The sequence below is a fragment of the Bombus pascuorum genome, chromosome 1 (assembly GCF_905332965.1).
Source record: "Bombus pascuorum chromosome 1, iyBomPasc1.1, whole genome shotgun sequence".
NCBI lineage: Eukaryota > Metazoa > Arthropoda > Insecta > Hymenoptera > Apidae > Bombus > Bombus pascuorum.
In genome coordinates, this window is record NC_083488.1 from 592912 (window position 1) to 619487 (window position 26576).

General features: G+C 33.7%; 1 protein-coding gene across 1 annotated transcript; it reads right to left on the reverse strand.

Annotated features, from left to right (window-relative positions):
• Positions 1-905: 905 nt before the first annotated feature.
• On the reverse strand, positions 906-25555 carry LOC132910864 (scavenger receptor class B member 1). The gene is made up of 9 exons (XM_060966963.1): positions 25291-25555; positions 5861-5952; positions 4655-4815; positions 3908-4046; positions 3418-3621; positions 3066-3210; positions 2577-2831; positions 2247-2365; positions 906-1892 (listed from the first exon to the last, which is right to left on the reverse strand). Exons 1-9 carry the CDS (start codon positions 25469-25471, stop codon positions 1464-1466), a joined length of 1725 nt encoding a protein of 574 aa, XP_060822946.1. The 5' UTR covers positions 25472-25555; the 3' UTR covers positions 906-1463.
• Positions 25556-26576: the final 1021 nt, after the last annotated feature.

Sequence of the window (26576 nt, forward strand, 5' to 3'; positions counted from 1 at the left end):
ATATAGCATATAGAATAATAATAAATTTTATTATCAGTAACAATAATTCATTTACCAATTGAACGAACGACCTAAAAATATAACAAAGCACAAAATTACGTACTTTTACAAACAATTAAAATTATAAAAATTTTGATCGTTAGGTTGTTCTCAAGTATATCTTTTAGACCTACTAAAACACGTCTATAACGAAACTAATTAAACGACATATTACTTTCATAAAGTATCATTTTGCGAGTAAGTAAATTTTATTAGTTGCCAGCTGTAAAATATAATCCATATGTATATTATTATATGTGATTTGCACTTGGAACATTATTTTTAGTTACATTCGAAGATTGAAATTTTAACGAACTCTTCGATTTTCTCTCTAATTATGATTCTAAAAACAACAAAATCCTAAATAATAAAAATCAAACATATTCGATAATATTATTCGATAATATCAATTCCTATTGCTTGTGATTAACAACTAGCATACACGGTACTAATATTCCACTTGATTTTGATCGTGCAGAAGTAAGTTTATGTACAACGCGTACTCTATCGTAGTCAAACAAATTCGTTGAACGTACATATGTACAGTGATTAGAAAAAGTATTTGCACAACACTCTGTTTAATTAGGTTTTGTAAGAGGAGGAGTGAAATGAGAGGAGAAAACAAGGAAAAAAGAACAAAAAATTATAAAAAACACGACGTAACAATAACCAACAGACAGACAAAAATTCCAAAAATTAGTTTCTTGGACTTTATAGCTGAGGGGCTGTTCCTGGATGATCGTTTTTTTTTTTTCAATATACAAACAATTTTTTAAATATTTCAATATACAAACATAATTCTTCTACCGTTTTTTGTTTTTTATACGTATAGATTAATAATAGCTGAATGGAGAATTAAGACAGTCCCATCTGCATCACACCGAGGCCTACTCTTACAAACAAAATATATTTCGTATTATTTAGTAGTACTTTCGTACGAGGATAAAAGTTCGATACGTATTATGAAAATGAGACGTAAAATCCGATAAAAAGAAAAATACTTTATTGGAAAAAGAAGCAAATACTTTTTGTAGCCACTAAACTTGTCGAACGTTATTCTCTGACCGCTTTGTTACCCGTTTCTGTTCGTCCAAGCACGATTTGTTTCGTACATCGACGATATAAATAAAAAGATGAAATCACAGATACGGTCGAAGAAAAGAGAAAGATTAAAGAGGAATATGTAGGTGATCGTCGAATGTTTGCCAAACCCATGCTATTGCAATCGATATACATCAAACTATTCTTCAGGTAATTAGAACGAAAACTTTGGTCTATAGTATCAAACGATTAGAAATCCTATGCTACGAGGCGATTTACGCGATTACTCGCTGCCGCTGTTGGCGATTACTCACCTAAATATGAATCCAATACTATTCGTTAATCGTTAAAAATACGATCGTATTACTATTATAGCTAGATATTTATTCTATTCTTGCCGACTTCTCGTCGTTATCGTTACTGAGCAAAACGTATTGGTCTCGTGTAATTAATAACTTGTGCTGTCCATTTACTAACAACGTGGAACCTCTTCTTATGGTTCGTTTGCCTAGTTCGATCGCTTCGTGCGTAAACATCACGTTGTTGTAAGCTTTCACGAAAACCGCGAATACGATTGTTATACCGACTAGAATTAATCCATACGAGGTACAAGGGGCAGCAACGTCGCTAAATGTTGTTGCTAAATAAATCCATCTGCGGATAGAAGGTGTCAGTTCTTCGATACCCTCTTCGATCCACATAATAGGAAATACTATGTCGGGAAAATTCGACACCACACCGATGTATGGTTGGTGTTCCACCTTTAGGTTTAACTGAACGCGCACTTTTCCTTCCAACGGCACGCCAAGTTTCTAGAAATCAAACAAGTTGCGTTTTAGTATATGTCTTATAGATATCGATTATATTAACGTCACGTGGCTTATAAGCTACACACATTCATATGTTATTTTTTAAATTTTATTTTATTTCATCATCGATTCGTTCCTGATGATTAACAGTTTATAGATTTTGGATCGAAGCAAAAAATTACAATCAGTCGTAATCTTTTCCTCGTTCTCTTATAAGTAAACAAGAGATTTCGATCACGGAGAATTAAATTGCATTTAGCATGTAATTACAGATCTGATATTATTCGTCTTCTTATACGATATATTTATTTTATTTTTTTTATTTTTTTTTTTTTTGTTTTTTTAAAAATTACTTACCGGTTGAATTTTAAAGTAAGTTTCATGTATGTCCCGATTTGGTTTTAATCCGTGTACTGCGTCTAATAACTTGGGATCAGCTTTGTAGAAATGCGGAAAGGAAAGGTAGACAGGTGCAGCTGAAATTTTAAGAGTAGTTTAAGTAATAATAAAAAGAAAGTTTGCTGCGTGTTATATAGATACGTTCTTAGAAAATATTTTACTTTTAATTTTTACACGCTCGTAAAAATATAGATATATTCTACCGAATTAATCAAATTTAACAAAAAACTGTTTTCAGTTTATTTGGTATTACAGTTACACGCGTAGTACAGTTTAGCTGATACTTACTGTACTGACAAGGACTGATATTTTGCAATCCGTTAAAAGGACAGGTGGACATGTCGTCCGAACAGAAGCATTCGTTTTCCGGGCTAGTTTCATTGGGACGTCCAAACACAGAATCAGGCGGTGTATATAAATCTGCTTTGATTCCAGATTTTTTAACTGGACCACGATATTTCAAAGGTAAAACGCGACAAAGATCTTTGTCCCAAATGTGTACGATATCTGAACCAGTTTTATCACGGGGTGGAAAAAACGATCCTATGGGTAATAAATATGTTATTATAATGTAACATACGAATTTATTATACGTCATATTAGAAAAAAGATATTAATTGCAGCAATTAGTATTTTTTCGTTATAATTTTTATAAATTGAACACTTAAACGTATTACGTTTAGAATTGAATTGTTTAGAGGTGCGCTTAAATTTATCAAATGTAATAACAAATAATTCACCTATAGGGTAAGTAATGATCGAATTAGTTAAATCTACCTTCCGAAGCTCGAATGGAATTGCAAGGTGAGTTTGGCCAATATGGCAAACGATCTAATCCATTTAAACGATTTATTAATCCAAACTCTTTCATGTCTGTATGCCCCGTAAAAATAGTGGACACTTCTTCTAACGTGCCGTTCCTCTGCAATTAAAGTTCAATCGTCATTATGCCTATTACAAAAGTAAAAAAAATTCATTTCGTTTCTTTTATACGATACTTACAGAATATGGATACGTAAAAATAATCAATTAATCATATTTAAAAATAAAGGATTAATCTTTTACTTTTATATCCTTTATCTGTACTTTAATTGCATACACTACATTGATCGCATATTTTTGTAATTACCCCAAGAAGAAGCCCCATTTGACTCATGGGACGTCTCGCTTTCGGAAAAAATTGATGCGCGATGCTAACTAGCGGATCGTCGTATCCAAAGACAAGTTGTTGAGCAGTTACCGGAACAAACGGTGTCATGTGCATTCCTCCCAAGAACATGTGTAATCCCAAATTAATAATTCGAGGTAGTGCCTTGCTTTGTGTCGACAACGTCTGAAAAATAATGTAACGCACGCGAGTATCAGATAAAAAATTCTTTCGTAGAAATCGTTTAGATTTTGAAACGTATTCTCGACTGTGTCGATATTTGCATAGAAGCTATCGTATAAAAAATAGAAAAATATTTTAGTAAAGTAAAGTTAACGACGTGGCGTATTTTTATATTTTACGATATCATCGATAATTAACATTGATATATATTTAAAGCGTAATTATAAAATTCCAGAATAAATCTTTCCACTATTCTCAAATTCGTATATTATAAGAAAAATTTACTTACTAATAACGGAATGTTTGGTACTATTACTTTAAGGTTCTTGTCTTTCGACATTTCTGGTACAAAGTTTAATATCTTCTTGTGTTGATAACTTACAGTACCATTATTATGGAAAACGATATTTACCTTTTCCATATCTTCTCTGTAAATTATAAGTTTGAAATACTTTAATAAAATATTTTCTTCGGTCGAACAAGCCTAAAGATATATAATAGTCTAAATTTCGAATCTTAACATACTTAATTCGATATATATAGAGAGAGAGAACGAATTGCCTTTAGACTTCTTACAAGAAAACTTACAAATAGATCGATCAAAATTATTTTCCGTAAAAAAATATTCCAAACGTTCTAAAATAATTACTAATTAGGCAATTTAAAATTCATCGAACTGCGATTACTATACGGAAGTATCGATCAAAATATTGAACTGAAATACCACGAGGATTCAAAGCGTGCAATTCAGTTTCTTAAATTGTGAGAACTACAAATATTTTGTGATTTAAAACTACAAATACTTGTACATTTATAAAAATAAAAAAGAAATATAAAAGCAATCGTACTTTCTAAATTAATTATTTACAGTTACATAAATCATAGTGGGTTATTACTGATTCAGTTGGAATTATAAATGAAATTTTATGATATTTTGAAAAGATCGGATAAGATTTCAGATTTTAGAGAAAAATAAAATAAAAAATAAAGTATCGTCGGGATATTAGTTTTGATGTTACTTCATCGACGTACTTACTTATATACGAATGGACCAATTTCTTGCAATTTTGGCTTCTCGTTATATTGCAGAAAGTTTTCTGCGTTAGTTACGTTGAATATGTATACTTTTGTCAGTCTAACTACTCCCGGCTTCTGCCAGTATTGAAACGAAAGAGAACCATTCCATAGTCGCAGTTGCTAAACGAAAAACACAAGAATGTTGTACACAGAATAAATGTCAAAACAAGTCGATAAAATCTAAAGCTAAAACATATACGCTAAACACGTACAATTAATTTATGAAGTTAATTTTAAGTAATTGTACGTATATTGGGAAAAAATCATTATGTTTTGAGCTTAAATTTAATTCCAAATTTACATTCCTACCTTATTTTTCTAAACAGTCTATTTTATTTTCGTTTCGCAAATCTTTTTTAGACTCGCATAGACAACGGAAAAGAATTTCAAATTTGAATTTCAAATTGCAAAATTGAAAAATTCCAAATAAATTGTAAGTTGTAAATTCAAAATACGAAAATATGAAAACAAAGTAGAGAAGACAGAAACAATCGATACCATAATGCGATAAATATAGAAACTAATTGGAAATTAATATTGTCAGCGGAAGTTATAAATTCTATGTATATATACATGGCTTGTTCTTCGTGAAAGCGCAAGGCCGGCTACGAAATAAATTCCATTTCTTGTTGACACCAGTAATTCAAGATTTGTACACATTCGAACCGTTCTATTAGACGTTAGACATTAGTATTATTTTAACTTTACTTGTTCTTTCTTCTATCTAATGCCGATACTAACTGCAAACGTAAACTTGAAATGAAATTAAACAATGTTTTCAATGTCTCAGGATCTTGAGAGGATATTATTATTGGATATCACGCGACAGAATAAATATTAATAAACGTTATTGAGTCGCGTATCTTGTTAAGTAGATAACAGTACTCGTTCGATTCGACGAAGTTGCGAGTTTAGCGAAATGATTAATCTTTTTTTTAAATTTTTCAAATAAAATTATAAAGTAGTTAGACTCGATATGTAGCTCTAACAAATACGACTGTTCCGTAGGATATCTATAACGTTATCCGTTGCGCTGACTCGCAGAACCGATCGGTGCAAAAACTAATGTAACAATAAAAGTAACGATTTTGTATTTGTTATGTTACTTTATAGTAGGTTGTACTCAATAATAAATCATAAATGAAAAAAATCTGTGATTACTTACTTTTAATATGATATAATCCACCCAAGGAATGCTGCTCAGTATGATACCGATCACAAGCGTTAAAATTCCTATGAAAATCGCTGACAATCTACCTGCAAAGTACAAACAAGTAGAATAAACGAATTAAAAAATAATTTTATCGAAATATCGGTATCAGTATGAAAAACATTAATATGTCTTAGGCATTATATTACAATTCACGTGAATTTTACTTTTTTTTTTTTGTCGCTTGTATATATCATCGTTTTCCCACTTTAAGAAATGTAAAATAATAATGTAAAGTAGCTTCCGAAGAGTTTCAATGACATAACATTCTGAGTCATAGTAACTATCTCGTTAAAGCGATGTATTATTAGATAATCCTGTTACATTTAGCCTACTCTGAAAATACTACTTCGTGACATTCAAACGAGTGTCAATTATTTAATGACACGATAAAAAGGATTTTGTTAAGGAGAAAGTTTTGTAAAGTTTACGTAAACGTTTAAATATGAAATGTGTATTATAAGAATTAAATGTATCTATGTCTTCATAAAGTACATTGCGTGTCATTTTGTACATCAAGATTTACCGATAATGTCACCTCGCTTTATGCACTCCTGCAGTTTCTACGATTGCGTTTAATAAAGTAGAAACAGGTTAAAATTACGACTAACCATTTCGTAATTTTATGTCGCAATTAGAACAAGATGACTCGAACGTTTAGGAACTGAGTACTTTCAACGATATTTCATTTTGCGTATACTCAAAACAGGCAAAATGATCAAAGACAATAAATATTACGTATAAATGGAACAAACATTTCTGGGACATTAAATTTCAGTTATGCGAACAAAAATAGAGAAAACTGATAGTTTGTTTAAACATTTAAGGGTCCTATTTTTTTTGCCTGTTGAATTACGTAAACATTTTAATATAAAATATAAGCAACTCTGCAAAGTTATATACTTCTCGTACCTCGAACTTTCGAATCTCAACATTTCGTTTGCCGCTTCACTTTGTGTAGTAAAATTGCTGTCTAGCATAGTGTACATGTTCGTCGTTTATGAAATAAACATTCATCTATCGCGGAATGAAATATAATGTCTTATACGTTGAATCGAATCGATTGGTTTCTTAGTAAAACTTTATGTTTCGTATTTTAGTAAGATGTTTTGCAGGTATGAGAACCACACCGTACGCATAATACTATCTATAACAGAAAAATGCATCTCTTAGTAACAGATATTACGTTGAGAAAGTAGAACGTTTGGATGTTGTGGCGATTTGATATAACGAGTAGATATGGATAATAAAGTTTTAGCGACGGAAGATTCTACTGTATGTAATTATAAAATTAAATGGTTCGATTTTACTCTTCTATAAACGTACCACTATGCTTCCTATGTTATTATAGTTTATGTTTTTAATTAAATTACATGGTATAGAGATAATAAAATTTAATTTATTTTACTTGTTTGCTATGTACGCCATAGTTTGTACACCTCCTTTACTTTATTAAACGATAAGCATCGCGACATTTCCGACGATTCCACTTTTCCCAACCGTTGTGAAATTATTAAAACGACAAAACAAGGTTTGCTTCGTCCTTCCTTGTATATTTAAGGTACAAGCTGGTTGACAGACCATTAGCGTTGCCCTGATAACCTTGACAAGCAAAGTTTCCTCAATATGTTCTTAGAACTTCTCTTTGGTCACGTCTTTTCCCGAGTCTCATTATCCTTCACCTTTCTCGCCTATTCCTCGCCTTTCTCATCCTCTCCACTCTCTCTTTCTTCGAACCTGTCCCGAAACGAAGTTAAACGCACTGCGTTTTTGGGTCATTCTCATCCGCATGCGATACAATGCAATAAAATTCGTTCGAAACATTTTTCGATAGGTAACTAAATAGCATTATTTTGGACAGTACTGCTTATTGAGCCACCCTATATACGTAATAATTACGTATAATTTGTAGTTCCGCTGGATAATTATCATAAAAGATATCACCGATATTTTCCATGAACGAACATTTTCCTTGCGATAGCTCGATATTTAATAGAAGAATTATATAAATGGTTAACTTGTGCCGAAATATTAATTCGCATTTAGTCGCTGGAATATCCGAAAGGAAAGCTGGGATATCATCGAAGCAGAATGGACTTGCGTTAGAGTGAAAGGTTACTCTGGGAACGAGTATATGATAGTTATTCACATAATACTTTAAAATCAACGTATATCGTTAGGAAAGTAGGATAAACGTAGTTGAAAATGCACGGTCAACTTCCGTCCATTTAATTTCTTCGACCTGGTGTGCTCGTTTACAATTTACAGATGCAGATTTGTAATATCGAATATATGTCAATGTGAAATTAAAACTCATCGTAAGATCGCTGGTTTTCTTAAAGTGAGGACGTTTCAGTTACGAAACTAACGTGAAGTTTTGAAATTGTTAGATCGAGACAGCGAATACGACACCAATATGAAACATGAATGATCTCGTGGAACAAAATTTAATTTCAAAAGCTTGTAATTAATCGTTTCTCTGGCATCGTGAATAGAAATTGGCAAGAAAAGAACAAAGAATAGTCCAGTCTCCAAGATAATCACGTTTTACCGTTTATGAATTGCGAAGCTCGTTCTCGGAGATGTTAAAAATTGTTGAATTTTCCAGTTTTAGAATAGACTAGTAAGTAGTATGTATGTAACTTTATGTTACTATAAAGTGAAAAATTTGAAAGCGAATAAAACCAAGAACGCGTCGTTTCCGCGCCTGAATATCTAATCGTTATTTAGATAATCAACGTATATACGTAGGTGGCAGTCATCGTGACTTTAAAGAGTTCGATGCATAACGAAAACGATGTTTCTATCATATACGCTCTAAACGTGTAGGTAGCAGTATATTACTGCTACACGTATGTGTAACGTTTCTAATATAACCATTAACTCCGTGGATTTTTACGGGAACGTGATTTAAACCCAAGGTTAATACCGACGAACTCGTCCTTCGATTTGCCTTCGAAAAATTTCACTCTCACTTCAAGTACGTTTCTTCTTCGAGCATAAGATACGTTTCTTGTCGATCTTTTGAAATTCGTCTTCCTTTCTTTCTTTCTCGATATTCGATAACATTGTGCTTCAAAATATTGGGTGGGTAGTACACGTATATCGATAGAGATTCCATATCGAGAGTGGATCTATACGCTGTTCCAAGGACATTTTCTTAAATCAGGCTTCCCTGGGAATCCCCATTTTTAGATACTTGGTGACTTATTTGATGGAATTCCTGTTATGTCATATCTTTTTCTGCATAAATATATATACATGTATATAAGACTGTACCACGGTTTTTCAGACACTTTCGATAATTTAACAAAAGAATTTTTTTTTTCTTTCTTTTTATTTGTCTTGAAGGACATTTTGTAAAGTGTTATATCTTATTGGTGAAAAAAAATAAAATAAAAATAAATATAGCATGAGGGTGGCTACCCCCAGCGGGGTGTCATCTTCGTGTTTGCTAGGTTGTATCTTTTACGAGGTAAAGAATATTTTGAGCGAAAGTTAATCTTTCTCTTTCGAGAAAGCTTTCGATCGATATCGAGGAATAATTGTATAAGAAATTAAATTACAAATGGTGAGCATAAACAAGAAAAGCCTTGATCATACGCGCATTACAAGAGAAGCGCAAACAGCATATGTAGTATTATAATACCTATATTTGCAGCTGTTGTACCAGTATTTAATTATTGCCATTAGAAGCATGTTATAACGCCACAAATGCTTGCACTTGAATTTTTGTAAATATTATTGGTAATTTACTTATTTCACTTTATGTAATTGTGAGTTGCACAACTTCGACAAGACTTTTGACAACGTAAACACAAACGCTATAGCGTGCAACGCGTTCATCGGAGACTTCAATGCCAGAAAGACGCGGCAGTATGTATTACGTTCTACGATCGAAGAGTTTCCAACGTTCTTATTTTCTTACCCGGTAACTGAAACCGTGATAACTTTCCGACAATCCTACGTGTTATACAGGCAAGTGGCACGCAGTTTAGCGCAATCGCGAGTTCATAGATCAATCGTGCCCCTCGGCTGAATGTTGTGGGATACTCGTTTTCTAGGTCTTGATCGTAAAAATAGCATCATCTATAAATAGAATACCATAATCTTCCTATACATTCAAGAGCAGAGAATAAGAGATAGTGGACTTTGTTAAATTTTTGAAAGAAATTAAACTGCCGAAGAAACCAATATCGTATCTGACACGATTCCATCTAATCTTCGTTCTATTCTTATTTATACTCGACGCTAGAAATATCTGAATGATCGGTACCAGATTTTTTCACATTCGTAAGTTTTGTCGTTCTTTGTCGATGGATATGAAATTCTAGTAAAGTATCGTGAATTCAATTATCAAGGTTTTCTCCTCGTTTCCTATCGAGTCTTACCCATTTAGAAATTAACTTTTCCATGTTTAGCTTATAAAACCTTGCGGAATTTGTTTACAACTTTTTCGTTAAATCCTGCTTCTCACGACATTGGGAACTATGCAAATTAACGACATGTCGAAATATGCGTATACTCTTATTTCTAATTATTACGACATCTATCCGTCTGAGTCATCTCATAAAAAATATGATTTCCCAAATGAACGAGCGACCGATTAACTCAACAGAACTGTGTATTCGCGTAAAATGATCATCCAAAGTACGGTAAAAACAAGGACTATTTGCGAGACCTACAAGGGCAATTAAAAATGTTTATTAAAATTATATAACGCGCAGTCACGTAAAGTACAAAAATCTAAATACGATCGACGGGGTAGTCTATATCTACGTCTACAAACAATGGATGCGTTATACGTTAAAAAAGAATTTCGTTTTATCATGTACGGACGATTGATAAAATTTTTATTATTTAGCTCAAAATGTTTGGCGGCTTAAACGACACTGTAAAGTAACTTATCGCTCGTAAACCATGAGCGATATAAATTATCAAAGTCATTGCATAATTTTACGATCTCTTCCTTCTCCACCGCCGCTGCTGACTAACTAATTCGCTTTGTTTGTGTCCTCGAAAAGCTGACAACCTGGAGATGAAGATCTGTTGACGCGTCATGATAACACGCGCCTCGGTTAGCCGTATTTCGATCTTCGATAGCCTTGCCTATTCGGCTGTTCGAAGCACGTCTAGTGTTACTCTTCTATATTATGGTAGAAGGTCGATCGTCGTAACAGAACGTTGATTGGTGGAAAATTTTAAAATGTTTCTTGAAAAATTTCTTGCAGGAGACTGTAATTACAAAACATGAATAGAGACTTAAAGAAATTGTTACATTTTTATTCAGACACTTTATTCCTGTTTAATATTTATAAAACAGTTTAGAATACTGCGTACTGTCTCGTATGATTACTTGAAAATGATTATCTGAAAACCAAGGTTCTACTCCTGTATTAAATTGCATCATTAAATTTAAAATTGCACAATGTATGAATAAAAAATGACTTTGTGAAATTTATCGACAAGCGTTACACGTATCTGTTACTATTTTTTTGATTCGCAATGAAACTAAGTGTTTGAAGCTGAATAACTGTCTTAAAGTAAAGTTTCGATCTGACCAATAGCGACAAAAATCAATTTCAAGTTTATCAAAAAATAGGTATTTCGATAGCCTATCGTTTTGTAATATGTTTTGTAGCGTTGACAGAAAGCTAAATTTCCATTGCTATTCGATAACTATAATACTACCTACTATAAAATATTAATTTACAGTATTTTGTGATATTTCCCTTAATCGCTGACATTTATTTTCTAATTTATACTATAAGTTAACTAGAATTATCACGTACGATTATCACGTACCTAATCATGTTTCTAATCTTCATCAGGCCGTGCTGCGCTTAGTTTTTATATTCTTCTAGATATGCTATTAGCTATTACGTTCTAATTTATCATTTAAATGCTAGACACTAAACTACGACTATAGATGAATATCAGATTGAAATATGGCATCGTTTCTTTTTGTTTTCCAATTTTACGATTATTATTTTCAGTTCTTTTAGTTAAAAAGTTAGAAATCGTATCCATCTTGTAGAAAGTTTTTCGATCCGTTTCAGGATTGTTCACCAAAGATTTAGCAAGCATTAAATTTAATCTCGTTGAAGTTAAAAATATTTTTTCCTTGAAATGCCTCTTACCTATCATTGTTGTTAATCCATCAATAAATAATCTAATCCTGATAAAATCACTATTTCCTGTTTTGCAATATCCATACATAGTCGAAACCTATTTCATAATATTCGATCGTAAATATTATTCTAAGCTAGCCCTTGACCGTATCGAACTTTTTAAATGTCAATTCTATCGAAATTATACAAATGATAAATTTCCCTCCTCTAAATGTATAAATATCGTAAAATATTTTAAACTACTCGACACATTTTGTCATATTATCAGGATACTTTCAACATCAGTTACATTTCTGCTAAATATTTAATGATATTACATGATTTACGACGTAAATTCGCTTTTAATCGCCCCTGCTGTGTAAACTTATATATTCTGTATGAAAAAGCTATATTACTCCTGCTAACACCTATAATAATTCCTACGGTTTCGCATTCTTAACTATCATCATCGTTAGAGTACTGTAATGCAAGAACTCTCACAATTATCGACAATCACCGGGTGTACACTGTTAGCAAGAAGTACTATTTATTCACGAGTCTATTCATGACTATTCGTTGCTTGCCTACTTGAAGCGTTTTCCTATTTATACAAATTTTTCAAACATATTTTTGTAAGTTAATAGACGCGAGTTTACGAATTTATTTAATTATTTTACATTTAACTTATTCTTACTTGTTGTAGGTTTAATTTATAACCATTTATCGATATTTTATAAATTATTCAATAATTTTCAATCAATTCGAATCGTAAATATTTATCAGTTTTAATGCATCCGTAGATACGATATTAATTTTATTAATTTGCACGTTCTTTCTCTTCAATTTAGTTGTTATAATTTAATTATTAATAATTTCATTATACGCAGATTTCTAAACGAATTGGTTAATAAAATGTACTTTTTACTAAGAGAAGAACGGAGCATTGCTATTATGTACATGAAACGAACCAATCAAGTACACTCGATCACCTTGCTTTCCACTTTATAAATAATTCGATCACTAATCCTATTTTAATTAGATGTTAAATGTGATTTATAATTCAACAAATATCAAAGCGATTTACTAAGTTCGAATATTTATTCAATGACGCGAATTTATTTCTTTGACAAGATACTTTTGCATAAAATATAAATATCGAAAGTATAAATGAAGCAAATATAATTCAATCTATTATCGTTTTATTAGTGTTTAACGCTCGAAAATTATTTTATTTGCTTATAATTTTTTAAATATTTATATTTATGGTAGTTAATATCGTTCTTTTTAAATATGGATTTCTATTATCGACGTTACATAATGATTCTTAATCGAAAATATTAAATTTAGTCAATTTTTAAAATACTGATGGAGACAAGGAGATACGAGTAGGTATTTACGTGAAGCTTTAATTACTTACGATTTAGGTAAAAACAGACGAAAGAAGTCGATGGTAGTCGTACGAAACGGAATTTAAAAATCTCCCTTAAGTCGAATATAATCACGGTGCTTTGCAAAAATTGCTTGCTTGTCAAGAATTTCTGAACGGAAGCTACGTTTGCACTATTTCTTGCACCATATAAGGCCAACGATCTCTCAGGAATGAAATTTACGGTTCATTCGTGTTTTATGGTATCTTTCCTTCAGGTCCACCAAACTAGATGCGTTTGTACGCTTTATTATAATTCGTACAATCCCTCCATATCGAGCGTTCAAATCGATCGATACGATTTTCTACCATTCGCTAATTATATTACTGATAAAATAAATCGTATCAATCTATTAGAATAATTCTAACATAATGGTCAGTTTCTTAGTAGTGGTGAGTAAGACTATTATATCTAACAGATTTACCGATAATATCGTGTCGTACGTCCGCTTTTTACTATGCTGCACTTGATGTCGAAAATAACTTATTTAGCATGCATAAGTAATAGAAAAGTAAACGGAATAAAAAAATAGGGGAAAAAAAGGACAAACGAGCTTGACAGGGAGAACCTCTATAGCTGCTACGACATTGATACGAGTACATACAGTCAGTGTGACAAGTGTAACTTTTTAACTGTGTATAAATTTACAATTTTTTTCGCGATCCCGACGAATTGCAATTTTTCCAAAATATTTTTACGCGTCATTTCGTAGACCATTTTTAACTAAAACTAAAAAAAGATTCAAGTCGTTCGATACACTTTTGAAAAAGTTATACTGTTTTAAAGGATACGTGGATATTTCTAACACTACCTGTATATGCAAATGTATCAGAATGACATTAAATAGTCGGTCTAGTAGAATAATGTAACGTAATGACGATTTATATATGTTTTTTATTTATCCATTGAATTATTTATCAATGATATCGTATTATTAAAATTTATGGCTTTGTTAAACGAGTATTTAATACTAATAAATAGACCGCGGATTTGTATGTCGCGACGGTGCAAAACACACGCGGAACGAATGTAATAAATAAATATATAAAGTACAATAATCGTTATAATTTTTAACAGGTAAGCCGAGTCTTTATTTCGGGTTCCATCTCTTTAGCCGCGTTCGTAAAAATATTTGCATAAAAATCCACAGCGTAATAACATCTGTATATTTCTCCATACGTGTATCAGCATTAAGTATCTTCGTCTATATGCGTACAATAAAACTTCAGAAGGGTTGTACCTGGACATTGAACAAAACAAATAAAAGTCCACCAATTCGACAATGGACGTTTCAATGTTAAATCGATGATTCTAATAATTTTCATCCGGTAGAACAAACACCATGGCTCTAGGTTGCACAAAGTTCCCAAAAAAAATGCAAGTGTTACGTACGATCGTGAGTAGACGAAGGTCTTAACTTCATTTTGCTTTGAACGTTGCGACAATCGATTCCCGGACTATTATTAGGAAAATATGTGAAAGGTTTTCAAAAGTAGCACGCGAACTAAAACATGCTCGGCTTGATTTTCCATTTTCTTTTTCTTTTAAGTTAGGAAATCTGGAACAGATGTAATTCTACGCCAAGGTCATTGACGAGATTAGGCTTAAGCTGTTAATTCGTTTTAATTTCCCACGCTGACCAAAGAATTTCATTAAAGATTGACAATCGTTGCTTTTCGTTCATCGAAGACCCGAAATAACTCGGATAAGTCCTAAAAGATTACAATTTTAGATGTTCGACAAAGTTTTATTCGGACAAAAGAATTTCCCATTCTTAACTTATCCCAGATTTTATTTAAACATTTGAACTCCTTCGTAACTGAAAAATCAGACTCGAAACTGAAAATCTATAATGTTTGTTGTAAATAATACAAAATGTGTGCTATATACAGCTGTCACACTCAATGTGCGAGCATCGTACGGTGAGTATCTGCCTTCTATCGAAGAAACTCCAAGCGTTTAAACTCCCCGGGGAGCTCGTCGCCTGCTATTACCTCCGACGAGCCCAAACGTGGATAACACGAAGTTCTCGTAACTCGGAACTCGGGTCAATTCTGTGGAGACGGAAGGACGATCGGACGCCGATGGTGACGTTTCTGAAGAGGCAAGAGCGATCCTCTGGGACAGGAACGACTATCTCCCGAAAAACGATATTTTCCACAGCGTCGGCGTGTAAGCAGAGACGCTAACGGGTGCAGGGACATTCCCGTTTCACGATTATCAAACAATCGAGAGCGTAGTACGAAACGACGACGTCGCTACCACTTGAGGAAACTGAATCGAAATTATCGGAGTACCTTGCAAGTCGGATTTATGCGTCCTGAACTCTCCATGAATGTCTATGAATGTCCGTGCCACGGAACGTTGATTCCGCTAAGAAGAACTCGTCCGAGGGAGAGGCATATCCTACATGCAAGAATCCAAGAAGGTAGCGGCAAGAAATCCGCGGTACCTTGCCATCCTGGGAAATGCGTATGATCTACGACTCCCAGGATGTCTGAGCCGCTACATCGACGAGGTGCCAGCATCAACATCGATCCATAAAGACCACCGGTGGAAAGACGCAGCGTCCGTAACGCCTCGACGTCGGATCAAACAAAACGCGCGTCATCCCGGTATGGGCCGAGTGCCAGCAGTTGTTGCCTCCCGCGAGGAACAATTAGGAGATAGTGAGATCAAAGAGAATCGCATTAAGGATGAAGGAACTCGACAGACCCGGTATCGCATCCAAGGCTGCGCAAACGAACCTCAGGGAAGCGCCTTCGTCGATCTCCATCTCGATACGTTCGACAGCAAATCCTGGAAGCAATTCCGGCAATTTGATGCTGGTGCGTGTTACGAAAAGACGACAAAAGTAAAGAGAAGAACGAAGCTCATTTTCAGTTACCCTTCTGGTCGTCGTAGCGGGGCACGAACGTTAGGCTAAGATCGAGACCGATCCTTTTGGAGCGGAAATTATCACGCGCGAAATAGTCAACAAGTACCAGATTTTAAGGCGGAAAGACAACGCAATACTTTTTTTTTCTTTATCCTCTCCTTGCCTTTCGTACGATAAATTTTACGACGTTAAATCAATTAGACTTTGGATCCAAGTACGTTAATACATTTTGTAGAGAATTAAACATCCAACGTATGGCGTATAAAAGAGATAGATAGTTCCATTTAAAAAGATCGAGGTGACCTTGAAATCTATGAAACGTTTCCACTTTCGAAGAAGATACATGTATCGCGTGATGCATCGTTCGAAAGCATTTCGTTTTTCCTAACGATCGCTTTTTCTATCCTCTACCGCTTTAATGCTGCGGCTTGCCCTAATTGCGTGTGACATCCTGCATACATAGTAGACGTACCTCGTAAAGAGACGAATAAATATACACATGTCCTACAGGTATTTACGTTGTTTTTTAAACAAAGTCGTGCGATGACACGCATATATGTTTTATATGCATGTGTATAATTTAAAAGTTACGAATAAATATTTTTATTCCTCGCGTCATGTAACTATCGCATCTCCAAAAGTCTTAAAATATCTTTCAAAAACCATAGTCTGTTCGTATTTTCTATCAATAGACGAAAATATAAATTTTTATACTATTCAACTTTTTATTGTAGTTATAATGAAAAGCGAAATTAAATTTACTCTTCCGAAGAAGCTATATAGAATTAAGTTATTTTAAGAGCTGTCATCTTCTAATCTTTCCGAACACTTTAGTTTTTTTACACATTTTTAAGGAAATAGTACGTGTAGCAGTGACGCTAAATGTCAATCATTTATTTGTTATCGTCGATCTTAGCGTATTTAACGGTTAGTAAACACTTCCACGAAGTAAATGCACTTAATGCATTTGTCACCGGCACGAAACGGAAGAACGTTATTTATAAAGACGCACGAGACGAATAGCAAACATATAGCCGCGCAACTTTGATATTTTGTTGTCGATGTTAATGTTAACAGCTCTTTATAGGAAAGTAAATGTAACGAGGAATATCCTTAAAGTAATTGTACGTCACATCTTGTACGCCAAAGTAGAAATATAGTTGTAGAGTTGTCTTTAGATCGTTAATGAAAAGAATTTTATATTTTTTAATACATTTTGCGTTAGCTTCGATCGAATATATATTTTTATATTTCTAACAAAATTACAAATTATTTTAAGACGTTAATAGCGTTTTACAAATTTCATTATTTACCTGTTAAATATCGTTTTTACTAATATCATTTAAAAGAAAGGCAGTTTCCCTTCCTCGTTACTGTTATAGCAATACATTATCACAAACTGAGGTATTGAATCATTTTTATGCTGAAATTTGCTGTCGATGAGTTTAAGAACGAGCGACTCACAGTACAGGGAAACGGTTAACTCGTTTCATTTACCAATTCCCGTTTAAACATAAGCAATTTAGCACAAAATATTGGCAAACCAACAATCGTAGAAAGTGTATATTCTGAAAGTAGGATAACGGGCAATATCCGAGGAATTCTTGTAGAATAAATTCGCTCGTATTTCGTTTTTACGCGCACCATCTATTCCGAATCGTTTTACATTTCCTGTGACGTAAATGTAAATGACGCACTATGGCGAAATATCTTGATCCGTTATAGATCATTGATATAATTTTTATTTCTCAAACTTTTAAAAAGCAAAATGATAAGCAACCGCAATAATATAATAAATTGTGCAAATTCCTTTGTACATTTTATTGCGCTTATTTCTCTATATCTATATTTAATATTACATGTTATTATCTTTTATAATAGCGTTACCATAGAGTGGCAATATATCGCGTTCTTGCTTTAAAAGTAGTACAACTTAAAGACATTGATTCCTCGAAAGATACAGAGAATAGTTTTCGATCGTAACACACTACCTATTTCGTTAATCGAGAAGAATAATTCTGATGGACTTTGTTGCTGATGGAACCTAATCTTGATCAGGTGCCGTTTTTATGCGTACTTTTGCATCTTGGAATTTCCCAAAAATACGTAAAAATCCAAAGTCTAGTAGTAAGTCGTAACATTTATGCATCATTGTCACGTACGAACGATAGAGATATAAATAAAGAAAGCTATACATATTCCTTGAGAAATGAAAAGTAAAAAAAAATGCTTCGCGTCTGACGGATATGGAAATATTAACGATCAAGATAACGATCAAGAAGGAGAAGGAAACGTCAGGGGCTGAAGCTAAATCTTTGTTCGGTCAAAAGGAAAACATTTCACTGAACTGGCATCGAGGAAGCGATCGTAAATATCGACTTCTCGAGATAGATGTTCGGATCGAACATTCTTGTGCGTACACTGTGCAAACATTAAAATAAGGATGAAACGAGTATTTCACGGATTACCTTCGTATGGGAATAAGATATGTATACCGCTGGCCAACAAACACGTTACGACACGTACTCGTTTCATCTATTGGAAAATTTCAACTTTTACTTTATTTTCTTTTTCGATGTAAAATACTTTTTATATTTTAAGACACGTATAAAGATCCGGCACCGGCACGACAGAACATTGAAACATGCGTTTGATATAAGGCCGTTCATACTATTCGTCACTCGTTTAGATGCCGAGACGCAACAACTCGTGCCGTATTGTATAAATTAACCACAATACGAATGAAATAACAGATTTATAATAAAATAATTGGAAAATAAAAACGGGGAAGAGTATCCAATTTGTACAAAATATCGATAGGAGTCATTTATACGCGTATAAGCATGCTGGACATTTTATCGAAATCGGTTGATATTGTAACAAGCGACAGTTATCGAAAGCTATCGGTTATTGTTGGAATATATATATACACGATATATCTAACTGGAATAAATCTCCAAAATGTGTTGTTTAAATTTTAATTACGAAACATTACACATAAAGGGTGACCTTTACCTTTTTCAAACGAATCCTAACTTTCCAATGTATGTATTGCTACATACAAAATCTGAAATATCCCGTGAAACGTAGTGTTTAAAAGCTTTACAATAATTCCACGTATAAAATATCAAAGTCGTTAAAATGTCCTAGATTTCATACGGCATTCCAATAAATACACAGGTTCTAACAGACTTGTACGTTATTATTTCATAAGTATAGCAGCGCTTGCATATAATTATCTTTATACGTAGCGACGATATTTCATTCTGATATGCTAGAACAATTTATTACTAATTACACAGATGAAATATCAGGATGTAATTAACTATATAACCACTTTACTTCACTGAAGCAAACTTTACTTCCCTTTGATCGAATACCGTTGTTATTATAGTACTTCGTAACTATACAATGCTATTGCTCATTTTACGAGCATAATGAAGTAAAGGAACATCCATTTTCTACGGAAACTAAATTTTCCACGGTTCTGAACGATATTTACACATACTTCGATTTTCAAATGAAGCACTTTTTCATCAAGTTGTACGTATCATTTTCTCGATATCAAATTTTTATAGCCGTACGAAAGTTCATATACTTGTTGCCAAATGCTATAATATAGACAAAATGGTATGCAAATACTTTCTCTAACCATTTTTCTTTCTTGACGTGTATACCATAGCGAGTTAATCGGTTTCGCTATAATGCTATTTAACACTGCAAATACCGGAGTTTCTTCCTCCTTCTTCCCTTTCAAACGCGTCTCAACAACAATCGTTGAAAAATAATCTACCAGTAACGGAAGAACCAAATAAATATACAAAAATATTGATCTTCTTTTGAAAATCAAAAGCTTGCTGGAAGGAATCATTTTATTCGTTAAGGAAAGTAATAATTTTCTCTGATTCGTCGAATCAGTTTGCTTGTCCTGTTCTTTTTTAATTTGTTTTTCATTTTTTATTCCTTTTGTTAAGCTCCAAAAACTCCTCATAATCAGTTAATACGACTCTACATTGGCTTAGTAAATTCTTTCGGTCGTCAATGGTCAGTTGTGATAGAAATATAAAGAGCTTGCGTTACTACTCGAAACGGATTCCATAGAAACGAAATAACCCGACGCGTCGTCAGTACGAAGTAGGTTATAACGCTGGGAGGACCATCGGCAAGTTGTTATAGATGTTATGTACTTTTATCTCATCAGTACGGTTACTTAATAGCCTATGAATCACGTAATATCGAATACGTGACGGAGCCGGTCGAGCAAGTCAAAAATGTCCGCGTTACTGTGGACCGTACTTCTTCCAGAGTTTCTCTGAACGGCCGAGAGTGAAAGTAATCTCAAAATTACCAAGACCACGAATACGTGCGTATCTCTCTTGCTTTCGATCGCTACAAGCGCCTTACATCTCTCTCTCTCTCCAGCTCTCCGGCTTATGCTTCGGAAACGCGCTAGCCCTGGTACATATATTTTGCAACCCACCGTGTAAAAATGTTTGGACAGGTGCGGTTTTGTAACCCTGACTGCATTCCAGCGCAAGGGACTAATCGTTAATCGAGTTTACGCTGCGAGAAGAACCGACGCGTTACGAATAACCGTGCATGATATTTTCCCGGCCAAGGAAATTTTCCGTCTGCTATCGACTATTGAAACAGATTTAGATCGGAGATGTATATGATGGTTTGGATGGGGATATAGCGACGATCGTTCGAAAAATCGTTCTTTGATAAAATTGTGAAGCTTTCGCATTTTCCAATGGTACACGTTAAACGTTGATTTTTAAACACGTTGGTTTTAAACCGCGGATTCTTAATATAAACTCGCATTTTTACGAACGTAGAAGCTAAGGAAATAAAAGTTAAATAGAAGCTTGCTTCATCCGCCAAACGTTATAGCGGGCACCATACTATGAATATGTATTTTATATATCTTTGCATACTAGATGCATTCTGTACGTTTGTGCGTCTAAAACTTTCAATAAATGCACAAGCATTCGCAATCTTTATACTCGTTAAATCGTTTATTTCAATATAAGGCGGTTCATTAACGATCTTCTATCCTCCAAAATCTTTTGTTACGAGTTCGGACGTAGCATCGTTTTTCCAGAATGTGCGGCATCCTATATTAACTTTCATCGAGGTTTCTCGAATAAAAAAAAAGTTTAAGAAGACCTGGCCGTTCCGTATGTAATTTCGATCAATTCTATTTTAATAAATTAAGGAAGATATAGACCGTATCGATGGCCGACTTGTGCCATCATCTTTGTGATTCATCTTTGACGTATCCATTTAGAAATTTCATTAACCCGATTGCGCTATTTTCGTTTTTTTTTTTTTATTTCGTAAGATATATCGTACTTTCTTCCTTCCTTTATGATATTTAACGACGTCTATTTGCTTATATAACGCGTCTCATTTATTTAATTATTCCCCGGTTGGAGTGGGCTGTAAAAGAATGAAGTAATCTTATAACGATAAACATCAGCGTTTACAGTTGCGACAGAAAACAATTGTAATTGTTCTGGTTACTGTGATATTCCTTTACTTTGATTTTTTCTACCAATTACATTTCAACGATAATCTCAAATATACATATATGTATAGGCGTGTGTATTTTACATTATTCCTATCAGTAAACCGAATACCATTAAGTTATTCAACTTACGATATCACGATTACTACACATGCTCGTCTTCGGAAGCAGAACAGTGAACGCATTATCGATTGATATTGCCATGTAGCGACGATTTTATAGTACTCTGCTTGTACTTAACTTATAGTACAAACTTCGACCGATTTGTCAGCCGATTTTTTCACTAATTACTTTGAAAATGATTCAATATCCGAAAAAGAAGAGTAACGAGTTAGGTGAGTTCGCTCATTATCATATTCCCATGCCTGGATTCATTTTTAACATTTTTTGTTTTACCGATATATAATTCTAACCTCGAGGATTACAGAATGGTTTCTTGGTTTATAACTTCCCTATCAATTTTCGGGAACGGGATAAGGAGTTTTCTCCTTCCTCGGCGGACGCTCTCACAGATCCTGCACGAATCTTTCGATTCAATTTTTTTAACACGTTATAATTAATATTTAGCTAGCCGAGTGAGAGTTGAAACAAGAAGCTACGGTTTTTAGGTAAAATTCATTATGCTACCTATTTTTACTGAAAAACGATTTATAATTTAAATAGAAAATAGAACGCGCTACCAACTCGTGTAATTTACCGCTGTACCCAAACGCTCGTTTCGAACAGTATTTCACAATTGCGTTGCAGAAACCGTGATTCCGTCGTTCGTCGTTCAAGAAGTAAAACTGCGCTACAAAAACTAAGACTACACTACAAAAACGAACAGCATTCTAACAAGTACAAGATCGAAGTTTATATGTATATGTACATTCTCGTAAGACGTTACTTTCAATAATCTCTCGCGTATGTCAAATGCGTTACCTGCTTTTAATATCGTGGTCGATGAAAGAGTAAAAATGAAACCTCTGATTTTGTAATTAAAAAGATAGTACACTGTATCGTTCGCGATATCGATGTTATAGCAACGAAACCAGCTTCTAATTCTTCAAATGCCAAACAACATTAGCCATCAACGTCAAACGATAAGATAAAAACAAAGAAAAAAACAAATCAAAAGACATTAAGACAATTCTACCAAAAACACTTTCACGTTCCTGGGATTGATAATGGGACGAGATGTCTGGAAAAAGAGTCTATAAGTCTATGAAAAATGTATCGAGGGTATCGATCAACGAATAGTTGAATCGTTATGAAATATATATTTATTTCGAACATATAAAAAAGAAAAAAAAGTTCTGTAAGAGAACCGTTATAATTGGCAGCTTAACCGTAGTTAATATTAGAAAGTTAGAATTAAAGCTTCTTCGCCAAGAAGATTGCTTGATTCGCAACTTTTTCTTATAGGTTCCTTCTCCCAGAGAGCTCGTCAATGAGTAATTGCAAAGACAAAAAATCTTTAATAACATTGCTAAACTCGTGCCAAAGAAATCGAAATTAAACTACGAAATCCATAAGAGCAACGATGAGATGTCATTCTGACGATTCTCTTAATTCGGTGGTGTTTAAGAAGACGTTGCTTTCACCTTATTAGAGCGGAAGATAAAAACTGAGAAAAACTGGTTCGGAATGAAAGGCACATCCTGAAATGATACACCACTTGGAAAGTGTGATCCCATAAAAGCAAGCAACGCGATTTGTAGAAACAACTGCCTGGTTTCCCTGTAGCGTTTGCTAAAAGCGAAGATACAGGACACGATATCGATACGACAATAGCCCGTGAAGAAACTATTTCCAATATCGGAGGTCGAGGTGCAGTAGGCTAGTAGAACAGTTGTCCTACTATCGCGTATGTTACGCATCCTTCCGATTATGTTCGACTATACCAACATGCTTTACAGTCACGAGCGTCGGTGCATGGCTTGGTCAGAATCCGATCTGAACGCTGCAGCGCGACGCGACGTCCCGTTCTCTTCTCGGAAACTTTTCAATCGAGTGGAATTCCCGGCAATAGCCACTGGCCAATTGCATGGATAGTTTGAAAAAGTAGAAAAAATCCAATGAACTTAAAGAAATAACTTAAATCGCCGTACATCCATTTACATTCTTACATTTATGCAAACGACGATATAGGTTTGATCCTTGTGGTATCGAATATTTATAAGATACTTCTTTAAAGGCATAATCGTGAACGTTCGTAAATTTTGCAATCGTCGAAACGTTCGTTCGTTACAAAGAAAATATACTCGTTTATTCGTTAATAACGTTATCAAATTTTTATAATCGAAGGTAAAATACATAATACTGTATTATGAAGATAATTTACACAAAACTATAAATATTAATTTCAACTATTTAGTAAATAATCTGTAGAAGAATATATGATAAATAAAATTTGAGCATATTATATATATGTAATAAACTTTATCGGCACGTACTTGCACCAGTTTACGTACCTACTTACAGTCCAGTTATTTTTGTCTCTAGTTGCATTCTTTTTAGTTAATAGTATTCGTATCGGAAGATTCCTTGCAAGAAATTTTTTCCAAATAAGATAAAATATCGATTTCAAGTTCATTGAAACAACGTCGTGCAGCGAGTGCATTTGGTGAACTAAAGTTAAGTTGAAAACGACTAGCAAACGCATTCCTTACGATACATGGAGAAAACGAGAACCTCTTATGATAATTCAAGTTTCTCTGGTAACGTTAAGAATTTCTTCCTGATTTTCAGGTGGAAGCAGGAAAACTCTCGAATCTGTTACACATCTTCGAAGGAAGTTTAACTTTCAGAGTAACATGCCTTTTAAGGATTTTTATAGCAACTTTTTTCATCCCTTTTAATATCGCGACGTGTCGTTTTAAATTTATTTATTACGCGAAAATATAAAACTGAAACTATCGTGAAAAGTTTACTACGCGTAATACGTAACTTTTATATCGATATTATAATAAAACACGAAGATCTTATAATTATGCATTTGCTTCCAATAATCGCTATTATGTTACTTGCAAAAACATTGAAAAATTTTCTTATACAAAATAATGGACTAAGACGGCAGCTAACTAAGTATTTAGGTATAATTGCATAGATTTAAAAGAACATAGTATTTGTAGAAATACTCAGATTTGTACCTGAAGGAAGCCATAACCAGCGATAATATCAGAATTTAAATACCAGAAAAACAATTTTCAATGTTTGCCAACTTCAAAAAAGATCTGCTGATTCTAGTCTGTCGTTTCATCAAAGCTTGGCAAGAATTACGATTACCGCCGTATTTAAATTTGGAAAAAAATTCAACCGCATTATCTCACGGAATTGAGATTCTAATCGTCATACTTTCGCGGTACAATACACGCGCTAATGCTTTTGAACGCCGGATCGTTTCATCACGATCTAACGGAACCGTACAGAAAATCATAGAGCAGCTGCGATATGCTTACCGTGCTTGAGTTTCCCGTTCTTTGAAATGAGGAAGGACAAAGGTCGTGGAACCTTGTCCGTGCACAGGCCATCGTGTTGACTCGTTCTTTGTCCGAATAGAGCGTTTCTTCCTACTTTCATGTATTCTTTCCCCATCTTCTTTGGCGAACTGATCCCTAACAATGACCCCAAGAACTTCATTTTGAGCTATCGCGCAATCAGATTTCACGATAATCATAGAAATTTCACAATTTTCTTGAAACTTGTTCTAACTTTGCTTTTCTAACGCTATACCGATCAGGCTTCGGGACGTTATTCTTCGTCAAAGTTTCTCGATATTAAGCACGATGTAATATACTATGAGAAACGTCGAAGAGATCGCGAAAGCGATAAATACCGTTGCTAGAGTTAGTTTACTGTTAATCGTCTCACTATTAAGATTCACGGTAATTCGAGTAATTGGATAATTCGTGCTCTGTTTATCGCCACTATACCGTAGAAATTTTGTTTCGGTTAATCTACGATTTGTTACGTTTTGAAAGTATCGTTTCACGTCACTTCTCCGAACATTGTTCCCGGGGATGTACGCGATCTCTTCTTAAAACATCGTTAACAGCAATCGTTTGCTTTTTTCTTCGCGATCGGGATCGATTCTTCCTTGCTCAAACTTATTTCCCGCTATATCTCTCTTCTTTACTGTTACTTAATAGCTCGAATTACGCTTTCACGATCGTTTACGAGATGCTATTCTCCATCTTTAACCTCAACGATCCTCCGCGACTTTCGTTCAGGTATCGCACGCTTCTATCTTTGTAGGGTCGTCTTCTGAAATAGAAAAAAGGGTCAATGTTAGTAAAGTGAGTTAATTTAAATTGTTAAGTTTTCTGTCCACGATGCATCAAAGACACGTAAAAGGGAGAAAAGCAGTATCCGAAGAAGTAATATAGAGAGGAAAAGATCTATCGATGATAGCGAGGAAAGATTTTAATAAATAAATTTAATAATTTTAATAAAATTTTAATAAAAACAAAATTGAAGAAGCGTAGATATAAGTAACTATAATTATAAGTATTATTTGAATATTAATTAGATACGTTATTCCGACACATACAGTATATATTTATAACTCTAAAAAAAGTAAAACTACTTGGAACTTGTAAGTTTTTCATATTGAAATTTTCAGTATACTTTATGACAAATGTTCTTTGGTTTAATTTTTAAACGTATTAAATACATCGTTCTGTCTCTTTGTATTTTTGCGCTTCTTACTTTCCTATATTTCTGTATAAAAACGAATCGCAAACCC

Excerpts from the sequence above, each read along its gene's own strand:
- LOC132910864 (XM_060966963.1), bottom strand. The coding sequence starts at position 25,471 with ATGAAGTTCTTGGGGTCATTGTTAGGGATCAGTTCGCCAAAGAAGATG. Across the intron at positions 4,816-5,860 it reads TGGATTATATCATATTAAAA|CAACTGCGACTATGGAATGG; the intron begins GTAAGTAATCAC and ends TTTTTCGTTTAG. Across the intron at positions 3,622-3,907 it reads TACCAAACATTCCGTTATTA|ACGTTGTCGACACAAAGCAA; the intron begins GTAAGTAAATTT and ends ATTATTTTTCAG.